The sequence below is a fragment of the Astatotilapia calliptera genome, chromosome 6 (genome assembly GCF_964374335.1).
Source record: "Astatotilapia calliptera chromosome 6, fAstCal68.1, whole genome shotgun sequence".
NCBI classification, from domain to species: Eukaryota; Metazoa; Chordata; class Actinopteri; order Cichliformes; family Cichlidae; genus Astatotilapia; species Astatotilapia calliptera.
Window position 1 is genome coordinate 1,845,001 of NC_137427.1, and position 16,481 is coordinate 1,861,481.

A 16,481-nucleotide genomic window follows, 5' to 3' on the forward strand; every position below is an offset into this window, starting at 1 on the left:
TTTAACTAAATGCTGACATATCACATAATGATTTGAACCTCAAATTTGTTTGTGGTTTCTAGAAGTAGGCGAGGAATAAAGAATATCTGACTGATGGCTCATCGTCACTGGTTCATCTGTTTCAGTCAGAGTGACACCTGCCACTAACTGAGTACATGTGTGGGTTTGTAGTTTCTTTCTTAAAACCACAGAAACTGTGAATACTGTTGCTGTGGTCTGGATGGTGACCTGCAACCAGTGCACATGCTAAATAAACAGAGAGGCCACCACAAGAGCACACATATCAGCTAGCTGATCGCTAAAACTAGCTAGCTGATCAGCTAGCTAAAACTAGCTAGCTGATCGCTAAAACTAGCTAGCTGATATCTGTGAGTGACTGTTGACCAGCCGTCACATGTTAAAGCAATGCACACATGTGAATTTTCCCTTTATAATGACAAACCAGAACATTTTCTTGGTGGTTTTAACCTGATTTTAAGACCTGTTGAGCTTCAGCCTGAAAAAACCTTCCAGGTTAAGATGAAGTAAGGGGTATAAATCAAAATCAGGAAATACCGGTTTGTGCACTTTAACATCTGCGTGACTTTTTACACTGCCTCTGTGAATGCTGCTCGGAGGATGAGTCACTGAGACGGTGCCTCCACTCAGGGGATTTTTACACCAGGCAGAGTGCAGTTAAAGCAGCAACGTTAATCTGTAATAAAATAATGTTTCATATTCAAGTTAAAAAAACAAATAACTGTGTGACTGATACTTTGAGTGCGTGCTTAGATTTTGGACTTTTTACACTGTCGCTGCAGGGATAGCTCAGTGCGTAGAGTGGTGGTCCCATGATCGGAAGGTTGGGGGTACGAATGCACTGAACGGCTACCCTGAGGTACCCCTGAGCAAGTTACCGTCCCTACACACTGCTCCCCCCCAATGGCTGCCCACTGCTTCACTGAGTGAATTTACTGACGAGGCTCAATAAAGTATACATAAAGTACATAAAGTATGAAGTATAATATTTCAGTCGCGTGGAGCAAACCCTAACCCTACAGTCAGACTTCAAACTGGCTCCATCGTCTTTGTTCCTGCAGCTGCTCACAGACACACAACAGTCAGTGCAGAGAGAAAGTGCTTCCTCCTTCAAAAAGCGAAGTCATACATAAGTGCTGCTCCGCTGCGCTCTTCCTCTGTTGTTTAAGACAGCTTTGTGTTTCAGTTTGACAAACCTGTCCCTGAGGCTGGGTTGCTTTGGCCGTATGTTTTGAGTCAATGTCCATCCGTGTTATGAAACGCCGCCTGATTATCTGGATGTGAGCAGACAGTCTGTCTCTGAACACCTCAGAGCTCATCCTGCTGCTTCTGTCCTGTCTCACATCATCAATAAACACTAGTGTCCCAGCACCACTGGCACTCCTAAAGCCTGCAGTTAGTGTGGACACCCTGAAATGAAAGCTGAGTCTACACGTTATGTCCATGTCCATTATATAACTATAATCAGACTATGTTTCAGTAAACGGGTAAAAATGTGTGTCAGTGTCCAAATATATATGGTAAATGGCCTGTATTTGTATCGCACTTTTACTAGTCCTTAAGGACCCAAAAGCACTTCACACATCCAGTCATCCACACACACATTCACACATTCAACTGTAACTATATAGAAGGAAAACAACAGATAAATATAAACAGCGTAACATAAAGAGTGCACTGTCCATGAGAGAGACTTAGCAGGCTGCGCACACACACACACACACACACACACACACACACGCACACACACACACACACTTCATACCAGAGAGGAAGAAGAAAGTTTTCACAAAGTGAGAAATGGAAACTCCGTGGAGGGTAATTGCTCACCAGACTCCCAGAGGATCAGGGCTGAGCAGGCAGAGGGGGAAATGAGGAGTTTCCAGGCGACTCTGCTTTGTAAAACACATAAAGAAAAAAAAGATCAAGTACTGCATCTTAGAGTGTACAGGCCACAGTTAACACGTTAAAGGTTAAAGTTCAGGACAGCATCGTTGGAGAAAGACTGTACCTTGTTTCTCTTGTCTCTAAAATGAGGGGCAGCCTTCTATCACGGGTGGGTGGGGTAAGAGGAGGGACTGATGTCACTGAGGGTCACCAGGTGTGTTTAAACACACACTTAGTTACAGAGTGGTTTAAGAAACACGGGGATGTGACTGGTCACGGCCTTTTGAGTTCCAAACAAAAATTAATGTGATAAAAGGGCGTGGGAGCATCGGGTGGTTTGTTTCAGAGCGCACTTCTGACTTCATTCTTTATATATGATGTTTACTTTGGGGTTTTAATGTTGCAGTTTTGTTTTCTTTCTTTAGACCTTAAACCAGCCCTCGTCTGATCTGTGTGTAGCATGAACTTTACAAATATGTAACAGCCCAGGTTTGAAATGGTTTAACGTTTGGTTTGTCCTGTTTTGATGAGCTAAGTTTATCATCTGTATTTCTGATTCTTTGCAATTTGGATTATGTAGTCTGAGGTTTCAGTTGCACGTCTGTCTGACAGGTGACCCGAAGCCTCACCTGAACCTCGGCTCCAGCCTTTCAACCTGTTCTCGCACTGCTGAACGTGCTCAAACATGTAAAGGATGGACTCCCTGCGAGGGAAACAGCAAAATATGTCCTCACTGACAGTACTTCCTCTTTAGGCGTTTTGATTCAGACTCGACTTCCTCAAACTCAAGGCCCATGGACCAAATTTCATTCATATATATTCAATCTGCATGTCTGTCAAAATTGTTCATAAATGTTATCCCAGCTTGGTGCAGCTGTGGTCTGGATGGTGACCTGCAACCAGTGCACATGCTAACTAAACAGAAAGGCCACATATATCAGCTAGCTAAAACTAGCTAGCTGATATATGTGAGTGACTGTTGACCCCCCATCACATGTTAAAGCAATGCACACATGTGAATTTTCCCTTTGTGATGACAAAAATGATCATTTTCTTGGGAAACGGAGTTTGTCTTTAGGGTTCACTTTCCCTTTGGTGTCACATGTCATGGCGTCATGGTGAGTTTTACAGTTTGGTCTAGTTTGTGTTAAAACACATGAGGTGGTATTAATCTGGTTTACCCTGAGAAAACTCTTCCAGGCTCAGAGGGACTAAGGGCTGTTCATCAGAAACATCAAACACCACTTTGTGCACTTTAACATCTGCGTAATGAAACAGTTTTTCTTTTTTGTGTTGCATCACTCGTCCGAGGAAACCGTGATACCCGAGTGTTTCCTGCCTCAGTGACCCACTGTGCATATTTCCACAGTGGCTTGTTGAATGAGTTGAGGATTGTGGCCGACCTCCCAGTGAGAGCTGGTTGTCTGCACGGCACTTTAAATGCACGCCGCAGACTTCCACAGTTCCTGTCACAGTGCAGACGGGATAATCAGGTCAGTCGTGAATTTGGACCTCTCAGTGTTTTGGCCTTTTAATCCTTCTCAGGTTGATAAGCAGCAGCTAGATTCTCTCAGTGGCTCAGTTTAGCAGTAGGTGAGTGAGTGGAGAGAAAATCTCCAGGAGTTTGGAGTCAGGTTTGTGGCTGCTGGCTGTGTTTTCTATTTGGTTTTTATATCCCAAACCAGAAGCCATGGCTCAACAGTGAGGTGAGAGCCCTACTAAGAGCACGTGACAGCGCCTTGAAATCAGGAGACCAACAAGTCTGCAAAGAGGCACACCAATCTCTGCTTAAAGGCATAAAACATGCCAAGTGCAAATATAAACAGCGTATCGAGGAACACTCTAACACAAACAACTCCAGAAACATGTGGCAGGGGATCAAGACACTCACTGGCTACAAAACAGTCGCACACAAACCTCCCAGACATCATCTGACACCCTAAACCATTTCTTTACCTGCTTTGACCAAGAAAACAGGGACACCCATCCTGCCGTTACAAAGAGGGACGACGACCCCATCCAGCTGGAGCAGCATCAGGTTGGAGCCACACTGTGCAGAGTCAACGCGAGGAAAGCAGCTGGACCTGGCGATGTAGCCGGTAGAGTGCTTAAAGCATGTGCAGACCAACCAGCAGAGGTTTTCACTGCTACAGTCTGTAGAACCATCCTTCTTTAAGTCAGCCACCATCGTTCCAGTGCCAAAGTGAGCTGCTTGAATGACTATCGTCCATAATACCCATAATTACCAAATGTTTTGAACAGCTCAGTCCTCTTATACTCACTTTTCACCCATGACTGTTCCTTAATCCACACCAGTAACACCATTATAAAATCTGCAGGTCCATCAGGTCGAAGACAAACAGACTCAATAGAAGTTTTTACCCACAGGCTGTCAAACATGCCCTTCCTCCACCCTGATTGGAGGATAAGTGCGCTGCCAAAACTCATGGACATTACACCTTATTTATAACGTATTTGTATTTATATTTTAATGCAACCAACATCCAACATGGAGAGATGCCAAACTGCCTTTCATTGTTCTTGTAACAGTGACTATAAAGAGCTATTCTATTCTATATGACAGACAGCAACTTCATGTTTTCTGTTAAAAAAGGACCACGAGCTGCTGTTACTGCAAGGTCAGAGCCACACAGCCTGAAGCAGGTTTGGGGAGCTCCAGGCCTCGAGGGCCGGTGTCCTGCAGGTTTAGATGTGTCCTTGATCCAACACAGCTGATTTAAATGGATAAATGACCTCCTCGACATGTCTTGAAGTTCTCCAGAGGCCTGATAATGAACTAATCATGTGATTCAGGTGTGTTGACCCAGGGTGAGAAAAACCTGCAGGACACCGGGCCTCGAGGCCTGAAGCTGGGCTAATGGAAGCACAGACATCGTTTCCTGATAGAAAGTGAACATATTGAAATAAAACTGTTTACTCTATCAGCTCATCTGTCAAACAGAGAGCGTGCCGGCACAAAAGAAAACCACAGACTGGAATTCAAGTCGACGAACAACATTATGAAACAGGAAACTTTCATCTTCAGTCAGCTCTGGTTTCAGTTCACGTACACGCCTGGGTGATATTGGACAGACCAAGCATGTCATTGTGTCACATGATTGTGGTGCGCTCTGAGGACACCTTTAACTTCGTCCACAGCATTTCTGAAACGTGCTTCTGCGTTTTGTTTCCTTTCTCACTTTTATTTTGAAATTTTCACTGTCTATTGAAACTACTGAAATCATAAACTGCAGTACTGGGATGTATTTACTACTTACATTAACATTTTATTTCAGTAATTACTGCTTTTTTTAGTTTATCTTATTCAAACTTTTAACCATGTTTGGAAATCAGATCAGGATTTGTCTCATTTGTATTTTCTAGGAAGTTTGAATTAACTGCAGCAGGACTTTGTGCTCGCTGTTATATTACAGTGCAAACATGCAAGTCTAATATTACATCTGCAAACTGGTCCCAGAGCTGCTGCTGCTCGGAGGATGAGTCACTGAGACGGTGCCTCCACTCAGGGGATTTTTACACCAGGCAGAGTGCAGTTAAAGCAGCAACGTTAATCTGTATTAAAATAATGTTTCATATTCAAGTTAAAAAAACAAATAACTGTGTGACTGATACTTTGAGTGCGTGCTTAGATTTTGGACTTTTTACACTGTCGCTGCAGGGATAGCTCAGTGCGTAGAGTGGCGGCCCCATGATCGGAAGGTTGGGGGTACGAATGCACTGAACGGCTACCCTGAGGTACCCCTGAGCAAGGTACCGTCCCTACACACTGCTCCCCCCCCAATGGCTGCCCACTGCTTCACTGAGTGAATTTACTGACGAGGCTCAATAAAGTATACATAAAGTACATAAAGTATGAAGTATAATATTTCAGTCGGGTGGAGCAAACCCTAACCCTACAGTCAGACTTCAAACTGGCTCCATCGTCTTTGTTCCTGCAGCTGCTCACAGACACACAACAGTCAGTGCAGAGAGAAAGTGCTTCCTCCTCCAAGAAAGCAAATTCATACATGAGTGCTGCTCCGCTGCGCTCTTCCTCTGTTTCTTAAAACAGCTTTGTGTTTCAGAGTGTGCACTTTTTCTCATGTTGGATCTGTACTGCAGCAGCTCTCAGTCGCTGTTTGTTTGTGGGACTCTGTCCAAAGTTTAGTCTTCAACAAGTGAAATGCTCAACTGTGATACGATCAGGTGACTCTGCATCAAGAATATTCCTCTCCTTTGCTTTAATAAACTCCTGGGTCGCTTTGGCCGTATGTTTTGAGTCAATGTCCATCTGTGTGATGAAACGCCGCCTGATTATCTGGATGTGAGCAGACAGTCTGTCTCTGAACACCTCAGAGCTCCTCCTGCTGCTTCTGTCCTGTCTCACATCATCAATCAGCTGTTGGTCACTGAGAATATAAAACCAGTTCGATTAATTTCACTTTGATCTGCCCACAAACTAAAGTGTCAGACCTGTAGCGTTTAAACAGGCGAGGTTTAAACGAGGCCTCATCATTAATGATTAAAAGTGTTTCTAGAATCAGGGCTGTAAACGTCCCGCGGACACTGAGGCCTGGATCTAAGTGAGAGGAAATCCTCTGAGTATACACCAGTCTTGACCGGATCAGTCGGACATGCGTCTCTGTGCTTCAGCAGTGTGAGAGCTGCAGGCTGGAGAACATCAGGACAAATTACAGCCACAAACTGAAAACTTCAAACCGCTTCAGCATGTTTAGATTCATTTGTGTTTTATAGCCACTAATTGTGAATGTGTGGACAGTAAACTGACTGTTGCTGACTCTGATCATTCACACAGTGAGCTCACACAATACTGTGAGACAGGTTAATACATGTAATCGATGCCACCATCCACACAAAAGAAAACGGCTTCTCACGGCTACTAGGCTGCGACAGTGAAAGTTATACAGCAAAGGAACAAAAGGTGACCGCCACTTGTTAACTTATTTACAATTATTTACATGGCAAGGCTAGAGGTACACGTGAATACTCCAGCCTGCACTACAATGACACAACACACAACTCCGTGACCGAGTCAACGGGGTTCCAAAAAGCACTCCCAGGTGACTGTCATCCGGACGTTAAGTACTGGAGGTGGTCCATCAATTATCCAGTCCGAAGATATGTAGAGACTCCACCCAGATACCTAGCAGCCACGCCCAGGTGTCCACCTCCTAGGAGAGAAAAAAGGGAAAATACCGCCAGCCATCCTCCGGTGGGAGGCACAACACCAACAAACACATCACTGGGTCATAACAACTGTCTGCCGGCTGAGAGTTTCTCTTTTATTTTCCTCTGTAGTGCAGTATGGTTGACCTTCACAGATAGTCCTGATAGTCCCACAATGTGGTGAACAAACGTGTCACCGGCATTATTATCATTAAACTGCATTCAGATTCAATCACTTGTTAACTGAAAGTGTGTAAACTTTTCCTCTGGTCCTCACATGTCTTGAAGGCGTGGTCGAGTCAAAAGCGAGCGGTACTTCTGTGGGCGGGTCTGAGGGCGGGTCTTGTTTATAAATAGCCGCAGGTCTCACACACTCGCATTCTGCTGCTGCTGCTGCGGAATGAGCTGCTCTCCTTCAATGCACCGCCGCTTCTTCTTCCTCGTGTTTGTCCCTCTGTGTGAGTAATTCTCCTTTTTCATCATCGTTTGCCTTTTTAAATACAAATCTGTGTTTGTCAAACTTTCGCACAGCAAACAGGTGACGTAGAGGTTATTACATTTTGGATATTAGTGCAGATGACAGCAAGGTGTGTGTCGCTCCTGGAGGGGCGGGAGTGCCGGTGACCGGTGAATGAGATCCAGTCAGCAGTGTTGCCAACTTAGCGACTTTGTCGCTATTTAGCCAGTTTTCAGACCCTCTTAGCGACTTCTTTTTTCTAAAAAGCGACTAGCGACAAATCTGGCGACTTTTCCGGTGTTATTGGAGACTTATGTCGACTTTTTGACGTGAAAGCGCGGATCGCTCTTACTCTCAACAGGCAGCGGTGCTTTGGCACGGTGCACCTCACCCGTGCCAAAGCGCTCACGGGTGGAGGATAGTCCTCCCCCAGCTGCTGTCACGGCAGGAGACGTTCACACCTGTGCGTCCAAACGGCAAGTGAATCGCGCACGAGTGAAGCCGCTATCAGTTTTTGACTTTGTTTAGTTAAAACTCCAGTTAAAATTGTCGCTGACTTTATAAATGTCTCTCTAAGACAGATTTGGCCCAGAGGAATGTTACAGTAGTTCTGTACCCATATTTTAAGAGGCCAAAAAGAACCGGATTGGTAAAAATGTAGGTACAATATCACAGTTATAAAGATACTTGAAAAACTGGTGAGGGTCAGGGAGTGTGGGGATCGGGTGGGTGCCGTTTGGGGTCTGCTGTCTCGCTCGTTTGGGGCTGGGCCGTTGCGGCTGGGTCGTGCCGCCCGGTACCCTGCTTGGGCTTCGGTGTTCTGAGTCCTTCTCTCTACCTGCCCTTAGCAGTAGCGGTTTTTGATACGGGCGACATGTTGCCCAGGGCGGCATCACGGGCATCGGGGGAAAAAAATGGTGCCCGCCCTCATGCTGCCGACGTCACGCCAGCGCATATTGGGAATGGCTTAGGCACCCAGTAGCGGTCCTAGCCTGTTTGGCGCCCCGGGCGAACACTCTCTGCACACCCCCCCCCCCCCCCCCCCCCCCCCACACACACACACACACACACACACACACACACCATATTAAGGATTGTACATGAACATAAAACTGTTGTCGGAACCACACTGAATTTCACCAGAGAAACACACAAACACACTCTCGTTTCTCTTCCTCTTCTTTTCTATTTTTTCTAAACTGAGCACCAGATGGCTTTGAACTTTTTGTGTCCATCTTCCATTGGTTTTAATTTTTCACTCCAGTATGAACACAAATCCCCCAACACAAGGATCAGCACAACATAACCTAACACACCTACACCTTAGTTCACAGATTCACTTTGTCTGAGGTGCATTTCTGGGATTTCACACAACCCAGGATTCAGATCATGAATACATGATGGGCTTGGATTTACAACATTATGAATGAAATGTCTTTTTGACGGCTTGTGTGAGACTTTAAATCATCAAACTGTAAATTTTAAATTGTTATTGATCCTTTACTCCGAGTCCTAAAGTGTAGATTTACTTTCTTACTCTTCTTATATTTATTGTTTGTTTACTTGCACCGCTGTAACTGCAGCCTCGTCGTCTCGTCTCTCTATATGCTGGACTGTCTGTAGCGGAGATGACAATAAAGTTTACTTTGACTTCAGCAGTGCGCAGGCGCACTGAGGGCTCTCGCGCTCACTTTATAGAATTTCTAAAAAACATCAGTGCAGATTATAAGTCTGTATCATGATGTCTGGTGTTTTCGTGTTTGTTGGTTTGATTTTATTTTGTTTTATTTTGCGAGTTGGTTATTAGACGCTGCTCCAGCCGGTCAGAGAATCCCCCCCCACCCCGCCCTCTCCTCCCTGTGCTGCAAGCAGCAGGTGCACCTCGCGAACGGAGGGCGCCCTTACTCCCAGCAAAGGGGCATTTCATTCATAATGTTGTAAATCCAAGCACCAGAGGGAGTGTTCGCCCAGAGCGCCAAACAGGCTAGCACCGCCACTGGCCCTTAGCACGTCTGTGGAGCCAGGATGTGCTGACTTAAATTTCCGTGGGAGCTCTGGACACCGGTGCAGTACGCTGCTGTTCTGGTGTTTGTGACCTTGATGGAGGTGGAGATGTTCTCACAGAACAAGCTCCCACACTACCTGGAGTTATCTCCTCCAGCGTGCTCACCATGCCTGCATGTTTGGTGTCGAAGCCTCAGCAGGCTGAACTTTAAAGGATGTGTTTATAATGATGCAACCGTGTGTGTGTGTGTGTGTGTGTGTGTGTGTGTGTGTGTGTGTGTGTGTGTGTGTGTGTGTGTGTGTGTGTGTGTGTGTGTGTGTGTGTGTGTGTGTGTGTGTGTGTGTGTGTGTGTGTGTGTGTGTGTGTGTGTGTGTGTGTGTGTGTGTGTGTGTGTGTGTGTGTGTGTGTGTGTGTGTGTGTGTGTGTGTGTGTGTGTGTGTGTGTGTGTGTGTGTGTGTGTGTGTGTGTGTGTGTGTGTGTGTGTGTGTGTGTGTGTGTGTGTGTGTGTGTGTGTGTGTGTGTGTGTGTGTGTGTGTGTGTGTGTGTGTGTGTGTGTGTGTGTGTGTGTGTGTGTGTGTGTGTGTGTGTGTGTGTGTGTGTGTGTGTGTGTGTGTGTGTGTGTGTGTGTGTGTGTGTGTGTGTGTGTGTGTGTGTGTGTGTGTGTGTGTGTGTGTGTGTGTGTGTGTGTGTGTGTGTGTGTGTGTGTGTGTGTGTGTGTGTGTGTGTGTGTGTGTGTGTGTGTGTGTGTGTGTGTGTGTGTGTGTGTGTGTGTGTGTGTGTGTGTGTGTGTGTGTGTGTGTGTGTGTGTGTGTGTGTGTGTGTGTGTGTGTGTGTGTGTGTGTGTGTGTGTGTGTGTGTGTGTGTGTGTGTGTGTGTGTGTGTGTGTGTCTTCTTTTTCTTTAAAAACCATCAGTTTCTGGATGAGATGAAAGAAAGCTTCATGTAGAAGATGTGTGATCTGTTTTTATTACTTATTGTATCATTGCTTCTCATATCAGTATATAATTATAAATGCCTGATGTCTGTTGGTGAAACTAGGTAAACTTTAATGAGTCTTTAACAGACAAAAATAATTTACAAATGATTTTCATCAAACTCAACTGCAGGCAGAGACATGTTGGCCTGATGGAGACCCGGCCTGCCAAAGATTCTACTTAAAGCTCACAGTAATATGGTTTCAAATATCACAGCTGAGATATCACAGTTATCGCTCCCCTTCTAGCATTAGCATGGATGAATTGTTCTTTAATGGCAGGAAAAATGTGACAACGTGAAAAGTGAAACGTGTTGCTTCTAAAACAATTCAGATCAAATAAGGACAAAAGAACAAAGGTTTGATTCCCGTTGCCCTGCTCTGTCTCTCTCAGGGGCAGCTGTTCGATCTGATGAATCACTGACTGGGAGCTTTGGGGAGACCCTGAAACTCGACACTCCAGATACTCAGCTGATCGGTGAATATGAGATCATCTGGTCTCATGTTCAAGGGGGAACCACTACCGTCTTAATCCACTATGATGCTGGAGAATGGAGAAAAAATGCAACAGACAAGCACCAGCTGGATGAACAGACCGGCTCACTCATCATTCGGTCCCTCACTGCTAATGACAGCGGACTTTATCAGAGGCAGCTCTTCAATGAGACCGAGGGGATCGTGAAAACTCAAAAATTTATTGTGACTGTTGTGGGTCAGTAGTAAAATAGTCACGCAACACAAACACACTGGGGACATACTCACTTTAGTTAGCATCACATTATTTACCATTATTTCTTCTTATTATAGAAACGTCACATCATGAAGTCACATTAACAAGCCTTTCAGCATCCTTCACAATAAAAGCATCAGCATCATTAACTCATTATCAGATGTGACAGTGACTCTGTGACAGTCAGAGGCTGATGGGAAATGGAGTTTCATATAAACTTTATAAGCTTTTACTTTAATACTGTCATGAGTGATAATATTATATCATGCACACAGCAAAATTTAAACACGGCCAAAATCAATTTAATTACACACGTGAGCTCATGAGGCGGGCGGCTGTTTAACAGATTCTTGTTTCACACATTCATTTGTGCACATGTTCAGAGTGTGATTTCCCACCACCGTCACACCTCAGCTCGCTGACTGTTTCAGCTGCTGAGGTTATTGTTTGATCTGAGATATTTGAGTTTGCTCTAAATGAACTCCTCCGGTTTCCCCAGAACCGTCCAGTTATTCTGCAACACCGACACAAACGTCAGCTGATCACAGCACCGCTGGTGAGTTTTCAGCGAGGGCTCGTTTCCATATATCAGTATGGAAACATCAGCATTTATTACTGCAGACATGGACAATTTTTATATTGCTCTGGCAGAGACGAGCGCCTTTCTTAATTCACAGTGTCTATTTTTCGTGATGTACTTGGATTTCCTAATTATGTTTTTAGTTCTAATATTTCACATGAATTTCATCATTGAAATAAACATCACTGATTTTAGTGAAACTACTTGTTGTCCCCTTTTCGTCTGTTCCAGGTCCAAAACCAACTACGCCTCCAAAGAACTGGATACTCTGGATCGTTGGTGTTGCTGTACTGAGTGGGTTGGCCGTTCTTCTCGGCTGTGCTGTGTGGAAATATCGTGAGCAAATCAAAGGTCAGTTTGAGCGTAAAAGTAAGAGTGTGGGTTAGGGTTAGTTTCCTGTGGGGTTAGTTTCCTGTGGGGTTACCTTCACCTGTGATGAATGAACTTTCTCACTATGAGACACGATGAGCTGACAGATTCTCAGTCTGTGTCACTGAAAGCAAAACCAGGAAGTCAGATTTCAAAATCCTTTGAAGGTTTGATCATTTCTAGCTTTTATCCAGATATTACAACAAATACCATCACACGCTGTGGTCAGCAGCCTGCAGGCATCAGCTGCAGCTGGTTGTTAATATGAACTTAATGAAGTGTCTTCCACACTGAGAGACATTAGGAGTCACAGTCAGCATCTCTTGTGTCCGTTGTTTTCAGTCTGGATCTGTAGAAAGAGCTCCACTAAACCTCAGTGAGATGTTCAGTGTTGTTGCATCTGCAGAGCTGCACTGTTCCAAAAAATAGTAATGTCAAAGTATTTTACTGTGTAGTTTACAGATGTGTACTGTTTTTCTAGAATATCATTACATTTACATAGTAATAAAACACAATTTACTTGTTTGTTAAATATATTTTGTTGTACATATGCATATTTAGATCGTAAAAATGCGTCCAGAAATGTCTCCCATCATGCCTTGGGACATGTGCTGCTGTATAGATGTTCTCGTTTTATTGTTTATGGTTACGTTACTTTTAACTGTTATCTTGAATGTTGTGTTTACGCCGTGGTGCAGCGTCACTGACAGTTGTTGTTTCGTAGAGAGAGTGCTGTACCATGAGTGACTTCTGTTGTGCTGTTGTTGAGCCTTGAGGCATATTGTAGCACCAGCAAGTTTTTTAATAAAGAGCTCTCCCTACCAGCTTGGGGTTAAATAACAAGCTCAATCTCTCTCTGTGAGCTTCGTTGTTAAGATTTCTCTGCATGCCACAATGTAAAACATTGCACGGACACGCTGTGCTAATTGTATATTTTGAAAAAGAAATGTAGAGGTAGGAATTGCAAGTAATATAAATAACATGGCGCTAAGCATCGGCCAATGAATGTGAACTAACAACAACAAGGTCGCGGGTATGGCTGCGACCGTAGGAAAGCCAATGAATGTGAACTAACAACAACAAGGTCGCGGGTATGGCTGCGACCGTAGGAAAAAAACCCTAATATGAAGGTATTTTACTGCATTTCACAGTAATGTTCTGTTCTTCTAGAATATCATTAAAGTTACGTAAATAGACTTTGACTTCACATTTTGAATGTAAATTAACGTTAAATCACTGTAATGTAATACAACATAATTGTCATGATTATCAAATGTATCTGTCTGTACATATGCATATTTAGATTGTTAAAATACATTCACAAATGTATCATGATCTCACAAATATCTGTCCGTTATTTGAAAGATTGAACTGTTGAATTCAAATGTAATGCTATGGAAAAGTATATAACATGATCCCTATAAGCTTGTGTTACATCACATAAGTATTATTATCGCTGCTAGTTAGGTCGTTCGTGGCTCAAGAGTTGGCAGGTCGCCTTGTGATCAGAAGATTGCCGGTTCGCGCCCCGGCTCGGACACTCTCCGTCGTTGTGTCCGTGGTTAAGACTCTTCACCTACCGCCTACTAGTGATGGCCGATGGTGCGATATGGCAGCCTCGCCTCTGTCAGTCTGTCCCAGGGCATGCAATCAATTGTTATTCAAACCAACTGTTAACTGTATATTTCTGTACATTTACGTATTATGATTCATATTTCCACATTCAGTGACCTTGTTTATAGGTAATTTCATTGTTTGATCGCGTAAAAATGTTCCTAATTTAATGTCTAAAAGCACTTGGAAAAGGCAGAATCCTGTCAAATTAGCGCAACGAACTCTATTTTCATTACTGAAAATAACCGTATTTTTATGGGACAGTTATTTTCTGTTATTTCACGGTCGTATTTTGGCGCCCCAGCTGCCAGAATATTACCGTTGTTTTAGGATGTTTTTTTTAACAGTGTGCTCTTTTTCTTTCAGAGAGATGCCATGACGTCTTTAACACGTGATCCACTGTCATCAGTCGTATTTCGTGTTTTCTTTTGTTCACAGAAAGGTTTCGGGTTCGGTACGCAGAGTGTGATCGAGAAGATCCTGGAGGACCCTCCGGACAGGAGAATGTAACACAGGATACAGCTGTGTAACGGACCTCCCACAGACGTCCAGCGTTACAAAGGTCATGTTTAATGCTGCGGACCTGACAGCGAGCACTAAACATGGCCTTTGTTTTTAGTATCTGTGTCTTTAAGATCCAAAGAGCAGCTGCTACACTGTGAACCTGTAACATCCATGGAGAGAGTTGTAGGTTTTTAAAGATCAGACACATAATGTGTCACGATCCTGGGTCTTATGACCCAGTGTTTTCAGTTTTAGTTCATTTCGATGTTTATAGTATGTTTAAGCTCATTAGGTTTCCTATGTTCATTTGCTTATTAGTTCCCCCTTGTGTTTTCAACCCCTGTTAAGTAAACTTTATAATATATCATATTATTTAATTAGTTTAGTCTGTTACTGTTGTTGTCTTGGAGCGACTGTAACCACATCTCTGTGGGCGTCATCAGTGAGTGCGCTGTAGTAACAGGAGGATTGAGATCTGCTGCCTACCCAGACAAAAACATGAGAGCGCACAACACATGGACTTCCTGCTGCAGAGATGCTGCGGTGCTCACTGTACAACTAACCTGTACTGTTTCCTGTCATATCAGCAATAAAATGTTAATGAAGTTAGTATACAGAGGACGTGTGTACACTCAGTGATGGGTTTTTAAATTTTACTAATGGGACAACGTTTTTAAAAAAAGAAGGGAAAAGGTTTTTTGCTGCTGATGCTCGATTGTTTGGTTTCTGAGAACGCTAGCTGTAGTCAAGTAGTCACCCCTGTCTAAAGCAGGGGTGTCAAACATAAGGCCAAGGGTCCAGAAGCGACTCAGCAAAGACTCCAATCCGGACCACCTGAGGGGTTTGGAAAATGTGAACGAGGGCACAAATTTTGGGGCGTTTAAGTGTAGTTTCTGAATAGATAGTAACAGATAAATAATTCAGTAACATAAACGTTCCTGTTTTTTACTGTTTCCTTCAATCATATCTGGCAGTACGAGCGGTGAGAATATTCCTGTAATTTTACGCATTAATCTTGTAGAAACGCTGAGATGTTCTCCTGTACTGGCACTTCTTCTTCTTCTGTCATGTTAAAATATCTCAGGGATTAAATGTGTAGTTAGCTTCACTCGTCTCGCTCACTTAAGATCAACGTGGGCTGTAAGTGGCCCTGGATGTCAAACCATATGGATATTCCTGGTTTAAACCAAACAGGAATGACATCTTTCCAAACAAACCAAAACTGATTTTGAGGAAACTTGAAAAGCTCTGACAGACCGGGCTCTTTGGTGTTTACTGTTGTAATAATATTGCAATAAAAGACATTTCCAGTGTGTGTGACAGACTTTACATGATTGATCTTTGGCAGTTTTTCCTTTTCTTTGATGTTGTTGTAAAAACCACAGTGAGACTGAATGATGCTGATTTACTGAGAATTTCATGTGTTTGTACGGCTGGTGGATAAAATTCTGGTTATAAACTTACATTTGCATCCATTGAAATAAAGACTGTGATTAGAATCAATTCACTTTTACTTCATTTGTTTTGTTTGATCAAGTTGATCCTTGAACATCAGGATTTCTGTTGGCAGTTTGTCAGCTGTCATGTTGTTGATCTTTTATATACAGTCTGTGGTTTGAAGCCGCGGGCTCACTGTTGTCACAGACTGCAGATGTAATCAGTAATCTGTAATCCTGACCGAATTTGACGCCAGGAGTAATTAGGGCTTCTGCTCTGACAACATTCAGGACATGTAACCGTGCACTGATTGGTGGTCACATACATACAGTTACACTCTGTATCAGCTGTGGACACAAAGTCTACTGTCATTATAAACACGAAGCATTTTTACAGATGAGCCATCACCAGGAAAGAACTTCCTGACTGTTAGAAGAGTGTACGTTTGATTTCTATGAAGGGACCTTTGCATGAAGTGTGAATGATAGTGAGGAACAAGTGTCCAACATTTGGCTCCAGTTCATGGATGAGTGACTCGCTCACAAGTTTGAAGAGGGCGTCTCTCTGGAGATCAGTGAGACTGAGCGTGGGCGGGGTTTTGGACACCTCCCTGATATTCCTCAGGTTGGCAATGACATGTTTACCCTCACAAAGCAGGAAAATCCTAATTCCTTTTATAAAGTCCTGGTAAAAAGAAAGTCCAAACTCTTTCATAGTTCT

The 16,481-nt window shown here is 43.7% G+C and overlaps 1 protein-coding gene across 2 annotated transcripts in view; it reads left to right on the plus strand.

Moving 5' to 3' along the window:
- LOC113023553 (uncharacterized) overlaps nt 1-15,827 on the plus strand; it is a 36,297-nt gene extending 20,470 nt beyond the window's left edge. Inside the window, exons 1-5 of one of the 2 annotated variants that reach the window (XM_026169638.2) lie at nt 7,465-7,550; nt 10,922-11,239; nt 11,757-11,813; nt 12,069-12,188; nt 14,259-15,827. In XM_026169638.2, coding sequence (XP_026025423.2) covers nt 7,493-7,550; nt 10,922-11,239; nt 11,757-11,813; nt 12,069-12,188; nt 14,259-14,350 — 645 coding nt within the window. In that variant the 5' untranslated portion in view covers nt 7,465-7,492 and the 3' untranslated portion in view covers nt 14,351-15,827. Of the gene's footprint in view, nt 1-7,464; nt 7,551-10,921; nt 11,240-11,756; nt 11,814-12,068; nt 12,189-14,258 lie in introns of those variants that run through there. The other variant, XR_013909395.1, reaches the window with a different exon arrangement.
- Nucleotides 15,828-16,481: the final 654 nt, after the last annotated feature.